Genomic DNA, 25108 nt, shown 5'->3' with positions numbered 1-25108 from the left:
CAGAACCTAGGGGAGCAACTTAGGCAGGGTGGCCAAGGACACTTAGACCTTGGCAGAGATGGGAGGAAATGCCAGCAGAGGAGGCATAGAAGCCAAAGCTTTCCAAGAAAGAAAGTGTGTTCAACAGTGCCATGAAACCCCAGATTCAGATTCTGCGCTCCCACTGCAGGGGGTAGGTTGGAGCCCTGGTCAGGGAACTAAGATCCCACAGGCGGTGCAGCAATCAATGGATTTAAGTGTGAAATGATAAAGCCATAGATAATTTCTATATTGTACAGGTGTGAAGTGGTTTTCAAGTGTGACATCAAGGGCAGAAACCATAAAGATAAATATATTTAAAATGAGAACTTCATGGTGTCCAAAACAATTATAAACCACATTAAAAAAGAAAAAACTGGAAAAACGGCAAAGCCTAAGATAAAAGGTATATATTATTAATATATAAAGGCCATGGAAAAAGCAAGACAGTTCCAGAAAAACATCTATTTCTGTTTTATTGACTATGCCAAAGCCTTTGACTGTGTGGATCACAGTAAACTGTGGAAAATTCTGAAAGAGATGGGAATACCAGACCACCTGACCTGCCTCTTGAGAAACCTATATGCAGGTCAGGAAGCAACAGTTAGAACTGAACATGGAACAACAGACTGGTTCCAAATAGGAAAAGGAGTACGTCAAGGCTGTATATTGTCACCCTGCTTATTTAACTTCTATGCAGAGTACATCATGAGAAACGCCGGACTGGAAGAAACACAAGCTGGAATCAAGATTGCCGGGAGAAATATCAATAACCTCAGATATGCAGATGACACCACCCTTATGGCAGAAAGTGAAGAGGAACTAAAATGCCTCTTGATGAGAGTGACAGTGGAGAGTGAAAAAGTTGCCTTAAAGCTCAACATTCAGAAAATGAAGATCATGGTATCCGGTCCCATCACTTCATGGGAAATAGATGGGGAAACAGTGTCAGACTTTATTTTTGGGGGCTCCAAAATCACTGCAGATGGTGACTGCAGCCATGAAATTAAAAGACGCTTACTCCTTGGAAGGAAAGTTATGACCAACCTAGATAGCATATTCAAAAGCAGAGACGTTACTTTGCCAACAAAGGTCCATCTAGTCAAGGCTATGGTTTTTCCAGTGGTCATGTATGGATGTGAGAGTCGGACTGTGAAGAAGGCTGAGCGCCGAAGAATTGATGGTTTTGAACTGTGGTGTTGGAGAAGACTCTTGAGAGTCTCTTGGACTGCAAGGAGATCCAACCAGTCCATTCTGAAGGAGATCAGCCCTGGGATTTCTTTGGAAGGAATAATGCTAAAGCTGAAACTCCAGTACTTTGGCCACCTCATGCGAAGAGTTGACTCATTGGAAAAGACTCTGATGCTGGGAGGGATTGGGGGCAGGAGGAGAAGGGGTAGACAGAGGATGAGATGGCTGGATGGCATCACCGACTCGATGGACATGAGTTTGAGTGAACTCCGGGATTTGGTGATGGACAGGGAGGCCTGGCGTGCTGCGATTCATGGGGTCGCGAAGAGTCGGACACGACTGAGCGACTGAACTGAACTGAAGAGACAGTAGAGGGGTAAGCAAAAGACATCTGCATGTCATAACAGAAGAAATACAAACGACCAATAACGGGAAAATGTTTAACCTCAATCACAGAAATTAAAACATCAATAAGATCTCATTGTTTGCCTGTGATATCGGCAAGGATTTAAAGAAAAACGCAAAGAACTGCGAAGAAGTGGTCAGCCGGGGTCTCTGCGTTGCCCTCCAGACCCTTACAGGAGTGTGAACTGCCACACGCCCTGGAACCACCTCAATGGGTGCTGGGACTTCCGGGTCCGGAACACCCGTGCCCTTTGACCCCGGAAGTCATGTGGGGGCGGTGCGGAGCCGCGCGCGCTTCGCGACAGAGCCGTAAAGGCGCTCGCGCGGGCACGGAGCATGGCTGTGTACTCGGCGGCGGCGGCCGTGCTGGCCGGCGTGGAGAGCCGCCAGGGTTCGCTGAAGGGGCTGGTATACGCCAGCAACTTCCAGGTAGCAGGGTTCGGGGTTCGTACCCGGGAGGGGGGCCCCGGGAGGGGGGCCCCGGCAGGGGGCTAGCTCGGCCCGGCCCGCGTCTCACCTGGGTTCTCTCGGCCGAGCGCAGAACGTGAAGCAGCTGTACGCGCTGGTGTGCGAGACGCAGCGCTATTCCGCCGTGCTGGACGCCGTGATCGCCAACGCCGGCCTCCTGCGAGCCGAGAAGAAGCTGCGGCCGCACCTAGCCAAGGTAACTGGAGGGTGCGTGCTAAATGGCTTCAGTCGTGTCCGACTCTGTGAGACCCCATGAACAGCAGCCCACCAGGCTCCTCTGTCCACAGGATTCTCCAGGCAAGAATACTGGAGTGGGTTGCCGTATCTCTGTCCAACAGGAGGGTGAGCCCCTCCTAACCTTAGGGTCTCTGCTCCGTCGCCGTCCACTGTGTGATGCTAGCAAGTCGCTCCCCCAAAATGAGGAGCGCAGCCCCTCGCTGGTTTAAGAATTGAGAGGAGGTGCACATACTTTCAGTTCAGTTCAGTCGCTCAGTCGTGTCAGACTCTTTGCGACCCCATGAATCGCAGCACGCCAGGCCTCCCTGTCCATCACCAATTCCCGGAGTTCACTCAGACTCACGTCCATCGAGTCAGTGATGCCATCCAGCCATCTCATCCTCTGTCCTCCCCTTCTCCTCCTGCCCCCAATCTCTCCCAGCATCAGTCTTTTCCAATGAGTCAACTCTTCGCATGAGGTGGCCAAAGTACTGGAGTTTCAGCTTTAGCATCATTCCTTCCAAAGAAATCCCAGGGCACATACTTTAGGCGAAGGCAATGGCAGCCCACTCCAGTACTCTTGCCTGGAAGATCCCATGGATTGGAGGAGCCTGGTAGGCTGCAGTCCATGGGGTCGCTAAGAGTCGGATAGGACTGAGCGACTTCACTTTCTCTTTTCACTTTCATGCATTGGAGAAGGAAACGGCAACCAACTCCAGTGTTCTTGCCTGGAGAATCCCAGGGGCGGGAGAGCCTGGTGGGCTGCTGTCTCTGGGGTCGCACAGAGTCGGACATGACTGAAGCGACTTAGCAGGAGCAGCAGCACATGCTTTAACTTTGAGCCTTGTGTGAAAGATTAAGAACAGAAGACCAAAGTGTTGATAGCACAGCAAGCTCTGTTTAGGTAAAACGAAAAGGTGATGTTGACAAGGGAGGAGGGTTCAGATCCAGAGCTTTTCCTGGTGAGAAGCCATGGGGAAGGGGTTCGGGACTGGGAAGCCAGGCACCAGGTTCAAATCGTGACCTGTCCGTTAATTTCTTGTGTGATCTTGAACAGGGTAGCTCACTTTTACCCGTTACTATCTTGATAGGTGGTCTGTTCAACTCTTCCAGTTCCAGCACTGTGGAGTTCCAGGATCTTCATACTCAAGGTTTTCTCGCCTCCTTTCTCCATCCCAGGTGCTAGTATATGACTTATTGCTGGGAAAAGGCTTTAGAGGGCGCGGGGGCCGATGGAAACCTCTGCTGGAGCGGCACCAGGCCAGGCTGAAGGCTGAGTTGGCGCGGCTCAAGGTTCGTCAAGGTGTGAGCCGGAATGAGGACCTATTGGAAGTGGGATCCAAGCCTGGCTCAGGTGAGCTGGGAGGTGTTGTGGAGATAGGGGATAGCCATCAGGCCCTCGGGAGTGGGCCCGGTTCCTGCTCACTCACTGCTGATTGCTTCCTAGCCTCCCAGGTGCCTCGATTTGTGCGAGTGAACATTCTGAAGACCTGTGCTGAAGATGCCATTGATTATTTTAAGAGACAAGGTTTCTCCTACCAGGGTCGGGCTTCCAGGTGAGTTTAGAACCCTGCCTGAGCATGGAATGGGCTTCCCACGTGGCTCAGTGGTTAAGAATCAGCCTACCAATGCAGGGGATCCAGGTTTGATCCTTGGATCGGGAAGATCCCCTGGAGGAGGAAATGGCAAACCACTCCAGTATTCTTGCCTGGAGAACCCCTTGGACAGAGCAGCTTGGTGGGCTGCAGTCAGTGGGGGTCACACAGAGTCAGACGTGACTGAGCATGGAATGTTGTATTAAATATAAGTGACTAGAATAGGTGTCCTTGTCTTGTGCCTGATTTTAGAGCAAGAACTTTTGGCCTTTCCCCATTGAGTGTGATGTGAGCTGTGGGTCTGTCATATGCAGACTTTATTATGTTGCTGTATGTTCTTTCAGTACCAAGTTTGATGAGAATTTTTATCATGGGTGGATGCTGAATTTTTTCAAATGGCTTTTCTGCATCTGTTGAGATGGTCATGTGATTTTTGTCGTTTGCGGTATATCACATGTTGATTACTTTGTGGATATGGAACCACCCTTGCATCCCTGAACTTGGCATCTTGCGCATCCCTTGTTTGAACAGATGTCACTGTTGCACACCCATTTGGTCAGAGTATAAACGGAGTTATCGTACATGCTTCCCTGCTGTCTGTCTGGTCGTTTACTGCTCTGCCTTTGGTGTCTCTCTTCTCTGGACACGGCCTGGGTTTAAGCAGCGTATCCTGCCGTGACTGGCAGGAGAGCCCTCAGCCGGCCTCCCCACGTCCAGACTTTGTTGTCACGCTCATCCTCTTTGTGTTGGGTGCAGAAAGTTCTGGATGCAGATCTGACGCTTTACTCCCTCACTAGAAACCCTTGGCCCTCCGCTGGGCTGTGCCTCCCTGCCCCATTTCCAGGCCTGCCTGCTGTGCACCTGTGTTCCCACGGTGGTTGCTGCTCAGTAGCCACCCACCCCCACCCCCACCGCCCCGCCCCGCCCCTGCACTCTCCTGCCTCCTGTTCTGTCCGTCCACAACTCTGGGAAGTGGCCTCCTCTCCCTCCGTCGCTCTCATCTGTTGTAGATGTCTCCCTGTCAGCCTTCAGCGTGTCGCTTAGAGACCAGGGTGGTGGAGGATGGCTGTATGTAGGTTTGGATACCAGCTCTGCTACTTGTTGGGCTTCCCTAGTGGCTCAGACGGTAAAGAATGTGCCTGCAATGTGGGAGGCCTGGGTTTGGTCCCTGAGTTGGGAAGATCCCCTGGAGAAGGGAATGGCTTCCCACTCCAGTATTCTTGCCTGGAGAATTCCATGGACAGAGGACCCTGGTGGGCTACAGTCCACAGGGTCTCAGAGTCAGACATGACTGAGCGACTCACTCTTTCTTTCTGCTACTTGTTAGCTTTCTCATTTGAGTTGTTACTCTCGAGTTATTTTCATGTTTTCTACATGGAGCAAGTGAATGGACAGTGCTTCTCCATAGTTTAGAGAACAAAGTTTTCACCTCAGCTCCTCAGGGTACTAATTCTTCCATCAGGAATCGACTCAGTACTCACCTCCCTGTACCAGGCCCCTCTCCCCAGGGTTATGTTCTGATAGTACTGGCTGTTGCAAGCCTAATGTGTGCAAAATCTTTTCTTAACGAGGTTTGCATGCCATTTAATACCCACCTACCGTTTTCCAGAAGTATAGAGGCTGAGGCGCCCATGCCTCCACCTCTGGGATCTTCTGGACACAGAGTCAGACCTGAGAACCCCATTCTCTTACCTGCTGCCTCTATCTTATCAGCGTGTTAATATACTTAAAAGTAGAGCAGTTTTAAGCATTTGTCGCATCAGTAAGCAGTCAGGTGACGTGTGACGTGCCTGGCTGGTACCTGGCCTTGAAGGATGCATAAAATGTGGAATAAGCAGTTCGTATTCCCTGGCAGCCTCAACGACATCAGGGCCCTCAAAGGGAAGTGTTTTCTCCTGGATCCCTTGCTGCCAGAGTTGCTTGTGTTTCCTGCCCAAACAGATCTGCACGACCATCCACTGTACCAAGCTGGTCACCTCATCCTGCAAGACAAGGTAGGGAGGATGGGTGGAAAGGGGGGAAACAGGTAGGGAGTGGTCAGCCTGGGGCCTCCGTTCACCCAGCCCCTGTGCTCTGCGCTGCCAGGCAAGCTGTCTCCCGGCCATGCTGCTGGCTCCGCCCCCAGGGTCCCACGTCATTGATGCATGTGCTGCCCCAGGCAATAAGACCAGTCACCTGGCTGCTCTTCTCAAGAACCAAGGGTGAGTGCCCTGGTCAGACAGGAGCGGGGTGGGATCTGATCCCGTACTTTGTAGGAAGAGATAAGGAACACTTATTCCAGGAAGTCCTGCAGGCTGAAAGGAGGCCTTGCCTTTCAGTGTTCCCTTCAGGACCTAGGGCAGTTCCCTAAGCTTCCCAGTGGGCGGCAGGTATGAGCTGTGAGTCCCTGAGCCCTCGGAGCACAGAGCCCAGGCCAGCTATTTCTGACCACTGAGCTTTTAAATTTAGAATTTAAAGACATTTAAATAGCGTGTCTTGACTTCAAGTACGTGTTACTGTGTCAGAGTTGTGGGCTCTTACACGCTCCTTTAAGTTCTCAGTTCACTTCAACTCTGTTCCCCTCCCTAGGAAGATCTTCGCCTTTGACCAGGATGCCAAGCGACTGGCGTCTATGGCTACCCTGCTGGCCCGGGCGGGGGTCTCCTGCTGCGAGCTGGCCGAGCAGGACTTCCTGGCGGTCTCGCCCTCGGACCAGCGTTATTGTCAGGTCCAGTACATCTTGCTGGATCCCTCCTGTAGCGGCTCTGGTGAGATGGCGGGGAGCACGGCCCAGGGCCCCACAGACCCAGAGCAACCTTGGGGCATGAGGGGTGGTCGGGTGTCCTGGCCTGAGGTTTGGTTCCTGTGACGCTTGACAGACGTGCTCTCCTGGAAGCGGAATCTGCTCTTCCGGGCTGGCTGTGCTGAAAGCACTCTTCCCTAGGGATGCCCAGCAGGCAGCTGGAGGAGCCCAAGTCTTGCACGCCGAGCCCGGAGCGCCTGCGAGCACTGGCTGCCTTCCAGCAGCGGGCACTGAGCCACGCGCTCACGTTTCCCGCCCTGCGACGCCTCGTCTACTCCACGTGCTCTGTCTGCCAAGAAGAGAATGAAGACGTGGTGCGAGCCGCCTTGCAGCAGAGCCCGGGGGCCTTCAGGTAGTGGGTGTCCACCAGGGCCTGGGGGAGGGGGCCGCCTCTGACCTAGAAGCCCATCCCATTTCCTGCCTGCAGGCTGGCTCCCGTCCTCCCCTCCTGGCCGCACCGAGGCCTCAGTGCCTTTCCAGGCGCTGAACACTGCCTCCGGGCCTCCCCTGAGACCACGCTCACCGGTGGCTTCTTCATCGCGGTGCTTGAGCGGGTAGAGGAGCCGAGGTGAGTGACCGGGGGGCCTCCTGGAAGAGGCTGGAGGACTGGGGCACATCTCACTCCCTTTACTTTTCTTCTAGCTCCGGCTCACAAGCCAAAGCAGCAGCGTCAGAGCTGACGCCCAGCCCAGCCCCAAAGGGGAAGAAGAGGCGGCGGAAAGCGGCAGCTGCCCCTGGCACGTAGTGGGCGCAGAGCGCCGACTCCTCTCAGGCCCCAGATGGCAGTCTGGTCATGGCTAGAGGAAGAAGACCGGGAACCCTGTTCCTCCAGCTGGAGAGAGGACACTCCTCTGCTTTGGGTCCCCTTCCCTGGGCTGTGCTTTTGTGGGTGACGCACTGCTGCTCACAAAAATAAAACGCAGGACATGGTCTACGATAGATCACAGTTTTTTTTATTCTTAATGACATAAGCAAGGAGAAAAATCTCACATTCATACTAAAAATTCCAACTAGACTCACAGGAATTCAGTCTTCGTGTATAATGGAAAGTCCCAGTCTCCCGTCCCTGTCCAGTGCACGTGCGTGTCCACACCCACATTTCCGCGCTCACACTCGGGACGGGGGGCTCCTGAACCAGCTGTCCTGCCTGTGGAGCTGAGGTAATCGAGCCGAGGGTCTACCTTCCGTGAGGTATAGGCAGCAGCCTGATTTCTAGACCCGTGCCCGCCCCTTCCCATCCGAGCAGGTACTCGGGACTCAGGCCCCCCGCAGCTCCACACACAACAGAGCTCTCAGGGTGTGGAGGCGCATCCCCCGCCACGAACCATTCACCCTCAGTCACAAAGGGGAGGGGACTAGTTACACCTACATCACATTATTCATAAAATAAGAATTACATTTTGTTTCCAGAAGGAGCTCAAGTCCCTCAGGAATGCTGCTGGGACAGCACCTGAGCCTCCTCTTCACACAGGCATAACTTAACTCTACACAACTAATTTCTAGTCAAATAGCATTTATACTGAACCACCTCAATGAACCAAGCTTGAAGGAATTTAAAAGGCAATTTAGCTTAAATACAAAAATAAATTTTTATTGTTAAAAAATGTTTAAATATTTTTTTTTTCTTTTAATTTAGACACACGCATTCATACTTCTCCCAAAGAGGATGGGCATGGCAGCAAGGCTCATGGGCCTGGGGTAAGGGGTTTGGGAACAAAGGGAGAAGGGAAGGGATGGAGGGAGGAAGACAACAATTTTAAAATGGTTCACTAATTTAGGGTTTCTACCGTATACTACAGACACTGAGGCTAGGTAGGTGGGAAAGGGCGAGCACAGGGCAGAAGCCCTTCCCCTTGGCCCCGTGCTCCTGGGCTGCCAGCCCTTAAAGTCGAAACACCATGTCAGAATTCAAGGCTCGGCACCTGGAGCCGCAGTGGCGCCACTGTCCACGTCGCTTAGCAAGGCCCCAGAAACGAGCAACAGTTAATAAGTCCGGCACTACCAACATGCCGCCACTCACACAATTCAATTCTTCCTCCAAACTCGATTCAAAGAGCAACAGACGTGAGCATCAGACAAAACAACACAGGACAAAGCTTTAAACAGACGATCCCGGAGAGGCAGACGGGCCCAGTGAGGTCAACGGGGATGATGGGGGAGCCGGCAGCTGAAAGCAGCAGGGTGGGGTGGCTGTGTGGGGGGTGTCCTGCCTGTGCCAAGAGCTTCCCTCTCCCAAGGGAGGCACCACCCCTGGGTCTGCCAGGCTAACAGTCTTGAGCCACCAAGCTTTGAGGGGCCAAACTGGCAGAGTGGGCTGGAGGTGAAAGGTCAGCTCGGACTTGGCAGGACGAAGTGGAACAGCAGGAGCTGCCCCTTGGAGCTGGGGTCTCCAAGGCAAAGCTAGACTCAGGACCATTTTAAAAGGAATCGACCCTGCAAGGAACCGGTGAGGGATGGAGCAGCAAGAAGTGGGGAAAGAGAGTCTTCATGGGACTGGAGGGGGAAAGCCACTTGTACAGCCAAGCCAAGCCCGGTGTGGCTTCAGGGACGGTCCACCCCAACCCATCAAGTGCACAGAGATGCAGGTGGCAGGGCTTGACCTGCTGGCCTCCGGCCAAGATGGCTCTCGGGGGAGAAGGCGGGCAGCAGGCTGCCTGCCTGAGCTCACACACTACACGAGCGTCGGGGAAGGAAGTGGGCAGTATGTACAGATGTTTCTTTAGTTCTCTCCAGCTTCACCAGTTCAACTGTTCAAGTAAGGTAACAGGCTTCTGCCCTGCCACGTCCCTCCCCCCATGGCCCCCCAACCTGGGGCTTCTGCTTCCTGAAAGAGGGAAATAGCCCCGGATGCTGCCACTACCTCCCTGGGGGCTGAAGCCAGAGGCCTGGGGTTGGTCTGCTTGACGGAACTAGAAGGATCAGAGGCTCTTCCTAGCAGGTGCCGAGGTCCAGATTTGGGCAAGGGGTGGTGGGGGGCTGGGGGAGGGACGAAGGCTATTTCTTGCGGGTGTGCTGCCTCCGGGCCTGTAGCCGCTGTCGAGCCCCTGGGGTCTTGGATCCCGCACCGATGGAAAAGGAAGGGGCTGTCGATCCTGGAAAGATTCAACAAGATCTCATGAGGGCGGCTGGGACCCGGGAGCACTTCTCTAAAGAACACTGGGTGCTGGAAAAAGGCAATCCCTCTGGGAGAGGCACTGGTTAAAAATGCAAAATCACAAGACCACAGACAGTCTGGGAACAAGGCCTGGACCAACATTTTCACCTGGCTTCCGAGTGGTCAGTTGCCCAACTCCAAACGTGGGCGGTGCTGGACTCCTGGATCGGCCTCAGACAGCTGGATGCTGCCAGCCCGCCCCACCCCTCTCCAGAGAGGAGACAAGGTCACACTGGCCACTTACCGAAAGGTCCGACTCCGACAAAGCCTTGGGCAGGTGTTGAGGACGCCCCAAAGGAGAGGCTGCTGCCAGCTGCTCCCACCCCAGGGGCTGGGGTGTTCTGACCGAAGGTGGGCGTGGAGGTGCCTAGGATGGAGAGAGAGAGCTGTAGGGACCAGGCTGGGGAGCAGAGGGGGAGGAGCCTCGAGGGAGTTCGGCTCCTGGCAGGGCCTTCCCGCAGGATATCTGGGCTCTGGGTCCCCCCACTGAAGGACAGCACCGAGCTTCACACCTGCTACGCTGGGCGAGCCTCCCAGCTGGCTGCCAGCGGTGCCACGGCAGGGCTGGCTTCTGGCCACCTAAGGAGCAGGGCCCCTGCATTCCCTCGGCCAGCAAACCCAGCACAGGGGCCGACTCAGTGGACCTCCGCCTTTAGCCTGAGCCCGATTACCTGCCCCCTGAGGTACCTGCCCCCTGAGGACTAGATGCGTTGTCTCTCCCCTTGTTCGCTTGTCCTCCCCTCTCTGCCCCATGGGTCCCCTGAGGCCCACTGGGACTCCCCAACCAGTCCTGCTGTCCCTTCAGCCTCGCCTTCTCATGTAGGGGGAGGCTGGCTGGGGGGTGGTGGAAGGCAGATTTCTGCCACTCAAGCTTTCCCTCCCCTCCCTCTCCCACCTCATCACCACCATTGCTCCAGACCCCACCTCCCCCATGGGCACTGACTCTGCGCCCACCTCCCCAGAACACCTGGCCACCACCCATCCCACTGTACTTGCTTCAGATTCAACAGGTTGGCTTCACCAGCTACCACTTAATTCAGGCCTACATGTCACAACTGAACATGGCTGGGAAAACAGCAGTGCTGACGGGCCTCACTCACAACATCGTGAGCGTGTGACGCTGCCTATGATGCTACACCCTCTCCCCAGCTCCGAAGCGACTACTTGGGAGGTCCTGCGAGGCCCTCTCACACCCGCCTCCACCCACACCCCAAACCCTCCTCGTCACAGTCTCGGAGATTAAGTCCATTACTTTCTCAGAAAGGCATTCCTCTGCACTCAGTAATCAACGTATTTTACCAAGAAACTGATACTGTATTGATGCATTTAATGCCCATCTCCTTACTACCCCTACATAAAGCTCCAAAGAGTGGACGCTGCCCAGTGGGCCAAGTCAACTCGTGATCATACCTCCAAACACAGGTTTGCTGTCCGGCGTGCTGGTCACACTGAAGGCAAAGGACGTGGTCTGGCTGGGCGTGCCCAAGCTGTTCTGACTCAAGCCTCCCCCAAAAGGTGCTGTGCTGCCAGTGGCCCCACTCTGTCCTGCCCCGAAGCCGAACGCTCCAGAGGCAGCGCCGGTGCCCGGGGTGGCCACACTCATCCCAAAGGCCCCGCTCCCAGCCAGGGTGGCTGGTCCCCCAAACATGAAGGGCGATGGTGTCGTGCCGCCGAACACCGAGCCGCTGGTCCCGCTGCTGGTAGTCTGGGTGGTAGCGCCAAAGCCAGAGGTGGTGGCCGCACCAAAGGAGAAAACAGCTGTGGCGCTGCCAAAGGCCGGCCGGGTGGTGGCGGAGGTGCCGAAGGCGGAGGGTGTGGCTTTCAGACTGCCAAACGCCGGCTGCGCGGCGCCGCCGAACGCTGGCTGGGCTGGGGTCGGCGCTGGGGTCGCAGTCGGGGCTGGGGCCGCAGAGTTACCAAAAGTGAAAGAGCTGCCAAAGCTGGGCATGAGAGCCGGTTTGGCAGCCCCCTGAGGCTGCCCCTCAGCGGCCCCGAAGGTGGGCTGGGGGTTGGCGCCTGGGTAGGATGGGAGAGGGGGCTTGGCGCCCGAGGCAAAGGGAATGTTGAAGGCTGGGGTGGCGGTGCTGCTGAACGTCAGCGTGGGCTGGCCGGTGGTGGCTGGAGCGGAGGTGCTGAGGCTGCTGCCAAAACCACCGAAGCCAGTGCTGCTGCTGCTGCTGCTGCTGGGGGCTGTCTGAGGGGCACTGGGAAGTGACTGGCCAAAGGTGGTGACTGATGTGGAGGCGGGCATGGCGGGAGGCTTGCCAAATTGGAATATGGAGCCCCCAGCTGGGGTGAAGCTGGCACCAGAAGTCGGGGGAGTCCCAAAGAGGAAGGGCTGGGAGGCGGAAGCAGTGGTGCTGGTCACGCTGCTGAGGGTGCTGGTCACGCTGCTCACACCGAAGCTGAACGAGGGCTTCGGAGCAGAGTCTGTGGAGGTGCTGGCTGTGGTCACGGAAGTCACTGTGGAGGTGGCAGTGGCCTGGCCGGTGAAGAGAGGGGCACTCGTAGTAGTGGCCAGAGTAGCTGTTTGCTTCAAGAAGGGAGTTAGCCCGGGCACAGATGTGGGTGGCCCCACACTGCTAAAGATTGGCTTGAAAGCGGGGGCTGTGCTGCTGGCAGTCGTGGGGAGGGCCGAGCTGGAAGATGCCACAGCCGTGACCGTGGAAGGGCTAGAGGGCAAGGGGTCCCCACTCTCGCTTTTCAGGGGGGCCACAAAAATGGGCCTGAACATGGGCGATGCTGAAGACGCAGCAGGGGCTACAGAAGCAGGAGGGTTGGCAGCTGGGGTGCTCAGCATTCCAAACAGGATACTCTGCTTGGGGCTGGGAGGCGGGGTGGACAGGGCCTGGGATTTGGTGGACGTCTCAGCCGAAGGGGCCGGAGGGGACTTGGCGGCATCGGTGACGGGTCCTGGGGAAGAAGCCGGGGTCAGCCCCAAGACAGTAGTGGTGGATCTGGAGTCGGAGGAGGTGGCTGGAAGGGCTCCTGACTGTGAGGAGCTCAGAGAGGCCAGAGGACTGGGTGTCTTCGGGGGCGAATCGGCCACAGTGCTGGTCACTCCAGCAGGTTCTGTGGAGAAAGAAAGTGGAGAAAGCAAATTTGAAATACTTCAGATGTGACGGTGTGGCGAATCGGCCACAGTGGTGGTCACTCCAGCAGGTTCTGTGGGAAAGAAAGTGGAGAAAGCAAATCTGGAATACTTCAGATGTGACGGTGCTCAAAGCCCAGCACAGTGCTCGGGATTCAACAGTCAACAATTACGACTAAATCCATGTCACAGAACTTAAAAGTGTTCATTCCTGAAAACAGGCCAGTGTTCGTAATCTCCACCCTTCACAGATCATAAGAAAGACTTCAGAAGAGGATAAAAAGTGGGCCCTGTTGGGGATTACATGTACAGAAATGAAGAAAATTCCAATCACCTGAACTTAAGTCCACATAATAATCTAGATACACCTTATACAGCTAACAAAGATGCACTGGCCTGTATTCACCTGCCAGGTCCAAGTAGAGAGCATATAACATGAATGAGGTGGTGGTCTCTGAGCCATCTGATACCTGACACATTCTACGATACGATACAGTGCGGCAGAGGAGTGTGTGTATATGCAGTGCCAGGAAGGCTGAACAGCAACAGACCTTGGCAACTTCGAGAAGAGTAATGTTACCTTGTGACCGTAGTCTAAGCGTGGGATAAGACATCCTAACCATGTGATCACTGACACTTCCGGGATACCTCACGAGGTCAGCGTTATTTTCTCATCTTACAGATGATGACAAACAAGGCTCAGAGGAGCTGAGGGACTGGGTTTCAAGTCAAGAGCCACTTGGCGACCAAAACTAAGCTGCCTCCCTCAGCTCTGAGTGTTGCAGCCCTTCCCTAAAACTGATGACAACTTCTAAAGCGCTTAGGCCTGCACCAGCTCTGGTTGGAGGAGCTAGAACAGGGTTAGCCTTTAGGACAATTCCCAGGAATTGATGAGCATGGTGCTTTTACTTCTTTAAAAAATTTTTTTATTAAATTACTTGGCTGTGTTTGGGCTTTCTCTAGTGGCAGCGAGCGGGGGCTACTCCTGGTTGTGGTGCGTGGGCTTCTCACTGTGGTGCTTCTTTCGCTGTGAAGCAGGGGCTCCAGCACCCAAGTTCAGCAGCTGTGGCTCACAGGTCCTAGAGCACGTGGGCTTACTGCCCTGCAGGGTGTGGAATCTTCCCGGACCAGGGATCAAATCTGAGTCCCTGTACATGTGAGTACAGTCACATGTACACCCGTGGCTGATTCATGTCAATGTACGGCAAAAACCACCACAATATCGTAAAGTAATTAGCCTCCAATTAAAATAACTAATTAAAAAAAAAAATCTGAGTCCCTGCACTGGCAGGTAGACTCTTCCCACCCATATACCACCAGGGAGGTGCTGGCACTTATACTTCTACCTAAACCAAGGCTGATGTCATCACACGCGCCAAAGCAAGCTCTCCTGGGAACTCCCTGGCAGCCCAGTAGTTAGGACTCCACGCTTCCACTGCAGCGGTCTGGGTTTGATGCCTGGTCAGGGGATTAAGATCCTACAAGCTGTGTGGTGTGACCAAAAAACAAACAAAACAAAGTAAGCTCTCCCACTCACCAGGGAGGGAAGGTAGCCCCGGGGAATTCTGCATCTTCTTCAAGCTCTCCAAAAGTGGGTTAGCGCTAGGGGCTTGGAGGGTGGTTGGGGATGAAGCAGTCCCAGCGGCAGGCAGGGTCAAAGTGAAGGAAGACTGACCGGCAGGTGGGGCCTCGGTAACAGAGGTCGAGGCAGCGTCTAGGGACGAAAGAAAAGATGACACTGTTTGGGAACTCTTTCCAGTTGCGTATCACGGAGCACGGGAAGTCTGGGGCCTCGGTACAACTCACAAAGGTTTCCCTTCAATGCTCACCATTCTCCAGATTCCACTGAGGGCCCAAATGGATTTCCCACATGAGAAAGACCAAAATAAAACCCAAGGAGACAAAGCCTCTCTGGAGTGGGAAACTGATCTATATTCCTTACCAGTCTTATCCTCTAAGACTTTGTTAAACCATTGTAACGAAGCTTTCTTTTCCAAGTCCAAGTCCTCAGCAGTGATCGAATAACCAAGCTGGGGAGGTGGAGGCTACCAAAGAGAAAAAGAAGTTGTTAATCAGGAGAAACTGTAAGAATCCTGTATTTAGCCTTCCTAAGGTAGAGCTAAGCTGGGGTGGGCAGAAGTAGAGGGACAGGACCATACCAAGGTCAGCTGGTCTCCTCGCCTGGAGGGCAGCAGCTGAACCTTCCGTTTACGCTGCCCGGAGCTGCCAGGTGTTGATGGGGAATTCCATGAGTTCTGCTTCTTCCCTGTGGTTGGATCTGCAACTAAAGAAAGACTTAATCTTCTTCTCTGCCAGAAATGGACAGGTTATCTATCTCCTGTTTTTAACATGGAATTCTCACTGGGTATCTCTGAAAGATTCTATTTTCCATGATTTGGGCTCTTGGATGGTGTTTGCTAGACTACTTCTAATAGTCAAGAGGATATAAAGGGAGAATTGCTCCAAATCAAAGTATACAACTACTTCTGTTGTTCAGTCATGTCCAACTCTTTGCAACCCTATGGACTGTAGCCTGCCAGGGTCTTCTGTCCATGGGATTTTTCAGGCAAGAATACTGGTGTAGGTTGCCATTTCCTTCTCCAGGAGATCTTCCCTACCCATGGATTAAACCTGTGTCTCCTGTATTAGCAGGTGGATTCTTTACCACTGAGCCATCAGAGAAGCCCAGAAAACTGCTTACTGGACAATAGTCATCTGGACTGCTCACAGATACCTCAACCTAAACTTATCCATAGCCTACTGTTATCACATATTATACTGTATTTCTCTGAGTCACCTTTCTCCCTTACCTGACTATAAACCTCTGAAAGACAGAAACATCTCTCTCTGTATCCACCAGGCCCTTGACAAAGCAATGCTCAATACTTCCACCAATAGCCGCTCTACTGCACTCATCAACTTACTCTTTTCTCCCTGGGACTCCTTGTCTGTTACCAATGGAGTTGAAGAACTAGAATGATGAGAAAGCTCCTCTTCTCTGTAGGAGAAAAAGGCACAATTAAGTTTAGAAAGATTTGCTGACAGAAAGTACTGGATAACTTCCTATACCTGCTTGCCTACCAACTGGTCTAGAACTACCATGATTTAGGACCTCAGTAGGCCAGGACAAAAAAAAAATAGAAGTCAAAAGAAAATCCCAATAGAAATGAATGGAGGCAGTTTATGGAAGCCATGGAGAAAGCTTTGTCTTAAAACAACCACACATCAACACTTTTCAAAACCTTACTTACAGCCCACCAAGTTCCTAAAAGTTCTAGTCACACGTCTGATCCCTAAATTTGACCACAGGTACCCAGAGGGGCGGCTGGAGTCCAGAATGTGAAGTCTGCTGCCCACTGACATCATCCACTCTGTCTGCTCTGTTCCGTACGGTCTCTACTCCTGCACCCCCATCACTCACAGTACAGTGTCGGGGAGAGAGCCAGAGGCCTCTACAGTTGGGAACAGAAGAATGGTAAGAGATGAGAGCGACTCAGGTGGGCAGTTCACTGTCCTCTACATGCTGATTTCTTCAGTCCTCCAAATCAGAGCTGAGGAAAACCCAAGAGCCAAGTAAATGTCCCTCCTTTCCTGCCCCTCTCATTAATCCATGCAGCAAATAATAATGGATTCAGTTCAGTCGCTCAGTTGTGTCCGACTCTTTGCGACCTCATGGACTGCAGCACACCAGGCCTCCCTGTGCATCACCACCTCCTGTTTACCCAAACTCAAGTCTGTTGAGTTGGTGAACCATCCAACCATCTCATCCTCTGTCGTCCCCTTCTCCTCCTGCCCTCAACCTTTCCCAGCATCAGGGTCTTTTCCAATGAGTCAACTCTTCGCATGAGGTGGCCAAAGTACTGGAGTTTCAGCTTTAGCATCATTCCTCCCAAAGAAATCCCAGGGCTGATCTCCTTTAGAATGGACTGGTTGGATGTCCTTGTAGTCCAAGAGTCTTCTCCAACACCACAGTTCAAAAGCATCAATTCTTCGGTGCTCAGCTTTCTTTACAGTCCAACTCTCACATCCATACACGATTACTGGAAAACCCATAGCCTTGACTAGATGGACCTGATTACCTTACCTTACTTTCTTTGCTGGCCTCTCTGGTGTCTGGGAGCGGGATGAGGCTGGGCTAGAGAATGGAGATGAACTGGGACCACTCCTCTTCCACAGCTAAAAGTCAAATACAAGTAAGATTGACCCTGGTTGATAGTTTATCATCCGACCTTTGATAAAGTTCTGTTCATCACTGCATATAACATCTCCTTTTAAGTAACTTAAGAAAAAGTATGAAGAACTAATGGCATGCTAACTAATAAAAGTAGAACGGAAGAATGTATTTTTGGCATTATGTTACAAAAAAGGATGTCACAATCACTTAACAGTTTAGAGCTAAGATGTACGTACAAGTTTGCTCCATATTATCTATGGAAACAATAAAAGTCAACTAAGAAACTGTTCCAACGAAGACAACCTAGTAAACTAGTTTAGTTTTGGTCTCATTAAATTTTCAGTTTTACTTCATTAACTTTATTTTTAAAAATACATTATCATGACATTTATGACTTCCGTAACATGAGTGGTATTTATCATTATATGATAATTATCCATACATCTGTCTTCACCACGCGGAGTTCCCTGATATCAAGGGTAGTCTGGGGACTTCCCTGGTGGTCCAGTGATTACGAATGTGCTTGCAATGCAAGGGACACTGGTTCAATCCCTGGCCCATGAAGATGCCACATGCTGTGAAGCAACTAAGCCTGTGCACCATAACTACTGAGCCCATGTGTCGCAGTCACCAAAGCCTATGCACCTTAGTGCCTGTGCTCCACATAAGAGAAGCCGCTGCAACGAGAAGCGATGGAGAGCAGCCCCTGCTTGCTGCAACTAGAGAAAGCCCACAGACAACGAAGACCCACCATGGCCAAAAAATAAAACAAATTCCAACAAGTACACAGTAAAAATTTCCTTCCTATTTCAACAGTTATTACCAGTTTCTAATATATCCTGTCAAAATTACTCTATACACATCAAAAGATGAAAGAAATCGCAGGATGAATAGAGGACACTACACAGCGCTGCACTATGCGTTTTAAAAAAATATACTTTGAGACCATTTACAGCAGTACCTATTAAAACTGCCCTATTCTTTTTAACAGTTATATAGTATTTCAACTTACAGAAATATGGTAAGTTATTCAACCAGTCCCTGAAAAAGACATGCTTACATTGCTTCCCAGCTTCTACTATTAAAACGATGGCACAATCAACATCCTCATGCATGTCTCTGACTGTATGTGTAGGGTTAATTCCTAAAAGTAAACCTGCCGGATCTAAGGGCATGTGCATCTCTACTGTTGATAACGCTGCCATCCCGCCCTGTAGGGAACTGTACCAAGTGATGCTCCCAACCAGCAATGCATGAGAAGCCCGTTTTTCTTGTTCTTTCTTTGGCCATGCCACAAGGCTTGCTAGATCTTAGTTCCCCTACCAGGGATCAAACTGGGGCCCCAGCAGTGAAAACACCGAGTCCTAACCATTGAACAACCAAGGAAATCCCCATTTTGCAACCTGCTAAACCTTCTAAAACAGACTAGAGTGGCAATACCCACAGACTGATACTAACATCAAAAAGGAAACCACCAGACTTCATCTATTCCTGACAAGATGCAATCCAAAATACGTGTGTGTGTGGTTAGTCAGTCATCTCTGACTCTTTGTGACCCCCATGGACTGTAGCCCCCCAGGTTCCTCTTTTCCTGGGATTTTCCAAGCAAGAACACTGGAGTGGGTTGCCATCTCCTCCTCCTGATCCAGGATCTTCCTGACCCAGGGATTGAACCCATGTCTCTGGGGTATCCTGCATTGACAGGCAGATTCTTTAGCACTGAGCCACCTGGGAAACCCTAACCCAAAGTACACAGTACCAAAAAAAAGAAAAAAATCGAAGTACACAGTACCACCTGTGCAATATTCTGCCAAATTAACTGAACTTATATGTAATTAAGCCTCGGAAAACAGGGGATAGAGTGTAAGTTAAAATGACACCATGATGATGCAAACTTAATCCAAAATATGGGAAATCCTACAGAACAAAACCATCTACTTTTTTCAAAAGCATGAAAAAAAAAAAATAGTAACAGTAGTAGTATAGATTAAAAGAGCCTAAGAGAAATATGAACCAAATGTCATCAATTGGTTTTTGGTCCCTGATTCAAACAGTGTAACTGCAATAAGACAGTTTATGGTTGTAAGTGCAATTTAAATGTGAAGTGATATTAGCTAATATTAAATAGCTATTATAAATCGTTTAAGAGGAATAATGGTATTGTACTTATTAATGTGAAAAAAAAATCTAAAAATATACTGAAGGACCTATAGCTGAAATGACATGTTTGCAGTTTGTTGTTTTTTGCTTATTTTAACTTGTCTTCATGTCTGTGCATTTATTTTTGCTGTGCTGGTCTTCGCTGCTCTGAAGGACTCGTCTTGCTGCAGTGCACAAGCTTCTCCTTGTGGTGACTTCTCTAGCTGTGGCTGGCGGGCTCCAGAGCAGGGCTCGTTAGCTGTGGTGTGTGGACTTGTTGCCCTGCGGCACGTGGAATCTTCCCAAACCAGGGACTGAACCCATGTCCCCTGCATTGGCAGGCAAATTCTTAACCACTGGACTACCAGGGAAGTCCTCAATTTACTTTAAAACGTTAACAGCAAAACAAATGGGGGGCAGAGGTTGATGGAACATGATTGACAAAATGCTGTTAACTAGTAAAGCTACATGGAGGTCTGTCATGGCATTTTCTTTTTGTGTACGTTTGAAATCTGACATAAGAAGATTTTTAAAATAGGGATAATGAGTGTATACTTAATACGCCTGCTGTCATGATTACATGAGGAAGTGTATGTAAAGTGCTTGGTTAGTAGAGGGGCTGGCCCAGAGAAAGTGCTCAAGGTAAAGGCTGTTATTGTCCTTTTAGCATCCCTACAACTGAGACCTTCATCTTTCATTTACATCACTCTAAGAGCCTTCTGGATTAACTTAACTCAAAATTTTTCTCCCCTCGAAAATCTTCCTCCACAATAAGCTTTCTTTTTACTTGGCTACTATAGATTATTAAACAGGCACTGAAATGGGTACTTTTCAAACACTACCTTCAGTCTTTACAATAATCCTTCAGAAATGAGAAATACTGATTAGCCCAAAGCCCCAGAGCTACTGTCAGAGCCAAGACTGGAACCCACATCTGGATATCTGTGTGGTAGCAAAGCTTGCTCTGTTCCCTAAGCTATATACTACATTCTCTTTCTAAAAAAGAGAATGATAACATTTTAAAAATTTCATCAAATTCTCAACGCCCAGAGGATAAATTTCTTTTATGGTCCAATGCAATCTGGACTACTTGATCTACCTGTTGATAAAATTAGTATCATCCACTGAGTTATGCACCTCTCGCCCATTTATCTGCAGTAACAGCTCTGTCTTGTACCCAGTTCCCACACACGACTGCTCTACTTTTAGAGCTTTCTATTCTGCTCCACTGGTCCGTAGTTATCACTAGAGTGTTTGTATCTGTTAGTGGTAATACCACTATCTGATGGTAGAAGGTGGGAGTGAACACTGGCTGATCGATTAATTAGTGCTGGGAACCCATGTCTCCCACAGCACAGGGTGAATGTACCTGAGAGAGACCACGCGTGGAGCTGTAGGAACTGGCGATGGCGTTGCGGCTGGAGCTGGGGATGCCGCCTGTGCACGTGCTGCTTGTCAAGGAGCTCACAGAAGAGGTGCGCGATCTCTTATTCAGGTGATCATCTGAGTTCTGTGAATTAAGACCTCTCTTCAGAGACCCAGGCCTAAGAAGAAGGGGAGAAGACAGTTGGATGCATTATTAAAGACATTTTTTTAAGGTTTTGTCCATGGACATAGAATCTTTCTTTAAAAAAAAAATCAGTTAAAAAAAATGCTCTTAATTTTATTATTAACAATTTGGCTAAATATATCTGACAGTCAGGAAAAGAAAGTCAAGTATTTTAAAAATCAAAAGTGTGAGTCCACTGCCTAACATTCTAGAAGATGCACACTAATCTATATGACAGAAAACAAATCAGCGGACACCTGGAGATCGGGGCAAGCTGAAAGGAGGTATTACTAAGGGACACAGGAAAATTTTTGGAAGTGACAGTATGTTCATTATCTTGACTGTCGTGATGGTTTCACAGCTGTATGCATGTCACAACTTATCAAACTGTATACTTTAAACAGGCAGATTATCCGCCAATTATAACTGGATAAAACTTTAAAAAAAAACATCAGAGTTAAGAGGAATGAACTATTTTTTCTAAACTTTCAACTAAACAGAAATTCCCTATACCTCTTTCCTATGGAAGAGCCATTCAATCTCTGTTATGATACCAAACCACAGACCAGTTTGTTCTTATACTGGATGAAAATGCTTTTCCCTCTAACTTGGATACACTCGCCAATGGATACTACTTGGAGTTGTGCTGAGCAAGTTGTTTTTCTTTTTTGACCTGACAGTCCTTCCATTTTTTGGAGTGAAGTTAAAGTGAAAGTGAAGTTGCTCAGTCGTGTCTGACTCTTTGCGACCCCATGGACTACAGCCTACCAGGTTCCTCTGTCCATGGGATTTTCCAGACAAAAGTACTGGAGTGGGGTGCCATTTCCTTCTCCAGGAGATCTTCCCAACCCAGGGATTGAACCCAGTCTCCCGCATTGTAGGTAGACGCTTTAACCCTCTGAGCCACCAATATCCAAATTTCCTTATTCTCCTTGAGATTGCTCATCTCTGGGCTAGTATTTATACACCTTCGTCCACCACCCCATAAGATTTTGGTGTACATCCTCTCTTACAGTGTAGTACACCAAACCAAATACACTCCACTGACAATCCAAGCAGAAGTTAGAGAAGCAGGACTGTCACTACCCAGCCTCATGTCAGTTTCTGCTCTATCAGCATAGATAGGAGCACATTAGCTTTCTGGGCAGCCATACTATACTACTAGCTCAGATTAAGCGGATCAATTCTTTCTCAAATGTATTTAAACTCAAATGTAGAGATGTAATATTTTATCTTCAATTTCATATCATCGCATTTTATCCATTGCACCAACCTTGTGAGCATCTGTTCATACACTTGGTTATTAAATATATTTATAAACCCTCTTAGCTTTAGCATATTTTGTCCATACTAGTGAAAAAACATTAAAAGGAATTAGAAGATAATTGTGGCAAGCTACTCAAAACGTTCCTCTCTGATTTCAAAGATGTGAACCTGAATTAATAAAGCAATACAAAAGCAAAGAAGAAAGTCAACGGGACAATTAATTCTGATAAAGCCCCTTTTCCAAACAGTGTACATCTCATCCACGGATTTTCACTTACTTAGGCACAAAAGAAGCAGGGACTCCATTGGCCACAAGGGGCTCAAACGCTGAATGTCCGCTCCCACTGCTATCATGGCGTCTGTGACAAATCAAAAAACTCTCAATTAAATGAAATTACTTCTCCCCCGGCCCCAAATCATATTCCCATATTCTTGGGACTTTATATTATTTCTATGGAGCGCACGTTCCCTGCGAGACAAAAAGAGGGATGCTTCAACCACAAAGATTCCAAAAGTTAAATTTATCCTAAGATTTAGGGCAGTAAGCAAAATATGAAAATATTTCAAGACCTTTTGAACTATTAAGTTGTTTCAATTATTTGCTAATTTCTCACCGAAGTATCAGAATCACAAATTTACCATCCTACCATACCCAAATTAAAAACAAAAACAACATTTTAGGGGTCAACCCACACTCCTGTGGTGCTCTACAGGTTAATATGACAAGTCTGTTAAAGAAAAACTTGACCTATCACATAGAAGGGCTTTGCATGGTGCACATAGTTATCACTTATTCCTATCATGGGAAAGGTAATATAGAATCCTCAAGTATAGGCTCACTAGGGTCAAGAAAAATTACCCCCTGGAGAACATGAGAAACCTAGATGAACCATAAAGTTATTTCTTCTCCCACCTCCACACCTCCTCACCCCCTGCCACTCCTGCTTAGCTAGTTGACTTTAGGTCAAACTGCTCACATGCCAATCATATTTATTTCTAGTCATCATTACCTGATCTTTCTATGACATAAATACACTTGCATTAATATTTCCCTACTCAATTTTGTTATCTGAAGTATCAAAGCTGACCAATTTTTACCCTGTAGGATATGAACAATCTTCTCTAGGTAATGGAGCCAATGATTTTTTAGTGTGAGGCTGCTGTCTCCTTAGAGAACACTTCTTTGACCACCGTATATAAAGAAGCCCCCTTCTCACTACCCTCTGTTTATCTCTACTTGTTTATAATCTATGATTACCTTGTTTATTTTTATTATCCTTTTTCTCTGGTCTCTCTCAAACCCATGAGGACTCTATCTTGTTCAAAGCTCTATCTACTGTACCTGGAATAGGCTCTGACATATAGTGGGTGCTCCATTTACTGAACTAAAAAAACGACTGGAATCCTTAACTGACTCCTTGCAAAGCCTGTTAAAGCCTTAATAAACTGTTTACTGCATCGTCCATACAGAAAAGCAAATAATGAAGGTGGTTTTAGTCCCATTACTGACATATCTACCATACTCTAGTCCTCACTTCTGTTTGCCAAGCATTCCCCTCAGCACAATTACAACAGTGAAATTGGTGGTTACCCAAATAATTAAACACCAGGAGACTCTGAGGGGAAGACTGCAAGCATGCGCTCTCAAAAATAAAGTTTAACTGGTTTGTATCAAAAGCACAAGGTTAACCTGGCTGATAGTTGCCGGCTTATCTCTAGTACTTACGGAAAAAGCAAACTACAAAATTTATCTAACATGTGTCTCAGAAAATGAACAGCACTAATTTAAGACCTTATTATCAACCACTTCTATGAAAACCAAAGAAGGGAATCTATTAAGGGTCACAAACTGGAGCTGGTTTGTGTATCTCTGGAGAGTGACCCTATATTTCAACAAAACCTGGAAGCCCATGGGAGAAGCCTGTTAATTACTCTGCTGGTCCTGTTACCTTCTTTTATTTTCCTGGCCATCAGCAGACATTTGGTCTTCCTCCCCTACTGTCCTCTTCTTTCTCTCTTTGAGGGCATTCAGCACAGTCTCCTTCGCACACGGATCTGGGGCACTGGTCGACGGTGAAGACAGTGTTGAGTTGATCATCTGTTCTGGTCTGGAATGAAAGACACGATTCCAACATCAAGGTATTCTAATTACCAAGCCACACAGCACAGAGTTCAGTCACTGGACATCAGAAGCTAACCAGTAAACAAAAGTATAATTTTACACACTCACAGAAATCACCCTAGGCAATCAAAGATACAGTCTAAGGCAAACGAAACCAAAAGATGGTTCAATTACTAGAATCTGGGATTTCTCATTCAAATAAGCAGCTATTTCTCTTTCTCCTTTGTCAGAGAAATAACCGGAAAAGAATAAAGGAAATACAGACGTTTGACAACACTCACACTGGAGAACGAGCCAGCTTGCTATCCGGAGGCGCAATCCTCACTGTCACGGGGCTGCACACCATTCTGGAATTACGAGCAGACAGCACAGTCTTCTTGTGACAACCATTCCAGCATACTGTGGGAAGCACCCCCAGCAAGGAATACTGGGCCTGCTGGATTGGATAGCGCCTTCGAGGTGTTACTACAAACCGATGTGATAAAGTCCCACAGTCCCTGTGGAGAATGGGAGATACCAAAGAAACTTGAAGAAACATGAGAAAATTTAAATGATTGAAGAACCATGTGGGTTCAGATATTTTTCAGACGCTTTAAACTTTTTAGGCAACACAGAACACACAGTATGTTCATGGCAACTTTCCCTCGTTTCATCTAAGGGCAGAAAGTGACAGCTGCGTAACAGCTGTCCCTACTAGGACTTCCAACAATTGGAGAGGGAAATTGAAAACCTTGCCCACACAAGTAAATTACAATGGAAGAAAAGTGTGGGACGCAGGGAGGAACTTTTCAAGATGCTTCAATCTTTTATGCAATGTCAGTGATATATACTCAAAGTCAAACATTTTAAACACCTAAATGTTCATCTTCTCAACTAAATGTACCTTTCATGACTAGTATTTTCATCAAATTTTTGTATTCTTCTGAATCATCTTTATC

General features: G+C 49.2%; 2 protein-coding genes across 8 annotated transcripts in view; one reads left to right on the top strand and one right to left on the bottom strand.

The window, feature by feature from the left end:
• Positions 1-1917: 1917 nt before the first annotated feature.
• On the top strand, positions 1918-7614 carry NSUN5 (NOP2/Sun RNA methyltransferase 5). 6 transcript variants are annotated; one of them, XR_015154416.1, is made up of 10 exons: positions 1918-2043; positions 2156-2278; positions 3478-3652; positions 3746-3854; positions 5749-5887; positions 5979-6094; positions 6466-6640; positions 6817-7027; positions 7103-7243; positions 7318-7614. XR_015154416.1 is itself a non-coding variant. In XM_086374513.1 (10 exons), exons 1-10 carry the CDS (start codon positions 1951-1953, stop codon positions 7418-7420), a joined length of 1389 nt encoding a protein of 462 aa, XP_086230639.1. In that variant the 5' UTR covers positions 1918-1950; the 3' UTR covers positions 7421-7614. The 6 variants fall into 6 exon arrangements, 2 of the variants coding, with proteins under 2 accessions (XP_086230639.1, XP_086230640.1); XR_015154415.1 differs by having other exon boundaries at positions 6752-7027; XR_015154417.1 differs by having other exon boundaries at positions 6462-6640; positions 6752-7027.
• Positions 7608-25108, bottom strand: part of POM121C (POM121 transmembrane nucleoporin C) — a 43966-nt gene continuing 26465 nt past the window's right edge. For both annotated transcript variants that reach the window (XM_086374509.1, XM_086374508.1), the window contains exons 2-13: positions 24452-24667; positions 23998-24156; positions 22327-22407; positions 20603-20777; positions 17005-17096; positions 15845-15918; positions 15080-15204; positions 14863-14965; positions 14458-14634; positions 11240-12901; positions 10074-10196; positions 7608-9767 (exon numbers count right to left, since the gene is read on the bottom strand). In XM_086374509.1, the coding sequence (XP_086230635.1) occupies positions 9670-9767; positions 10074-10196; positions 11240-12901; positions 14458-14634; positions 14863-14965; positions 15080-15204; positions 15845-15918; positions 17005-17096; positions 20603-20777; positions 22327-22407; positions 23998-24156; positions 24452-24516 (2934 nt within the window). In that variant the 5' untranslated portion in view covers positions 24517-24667 and the 3' untranslated portion in view covers positions 7608-9669. The remainder of the gene's footprint in view (positions 9768-10073; positions 10197-11239; positions 12902-14457; positions 14635-14862; positions 14966-15079; positions 15205-15844; positions 15919-17004; positions 17097-20602; positions 20778-22326; positions 22408-23997; positions 24157-24451; positions 24668-25108) is intronic.

This window comes from Bos grunniens, chromosome 25 (genome assembly GCF_055505025.1).
Source record: "Bos grunniens cultivar Pamir isolate PY7600 chromosome 25, Bosgru_T2T1.0, whole genome shotgun sequence".
Classification (NCBI taxonomy): Eukaryota; Metazoa; Chordata; class Mammalia; order Artiodactyla; family Bovidae; genus Bos; species Bos grunniens.
This window is presented reverse-complemented; position numbering and strand designations above follow the sequence as displayed.

Coding starts and splice junctions, on each gene's coding strand:
- NSUN5 (XM_086374513.1), top strand. CDS start 1,951: ATGGCTGTGTACTCGGCGGCGGCGGCCGTGCTGGCCGGCGTGGAGAGC. Junction 3,855..5,748: donor TACCAGGGTCGGGCTTCCAG/GTGAGTTTAGAA, acceptor ATTCCCTGGCAG/CCTCAACGACATCAGGGCCC. Junction 7,244..7,317: donor GAGCGGGTAGAGGAGCCGAG/GTGAGTGACCGG, acceptor CTTTTCTTCTAG/CTCCGGCTCACAAGCCAAAG.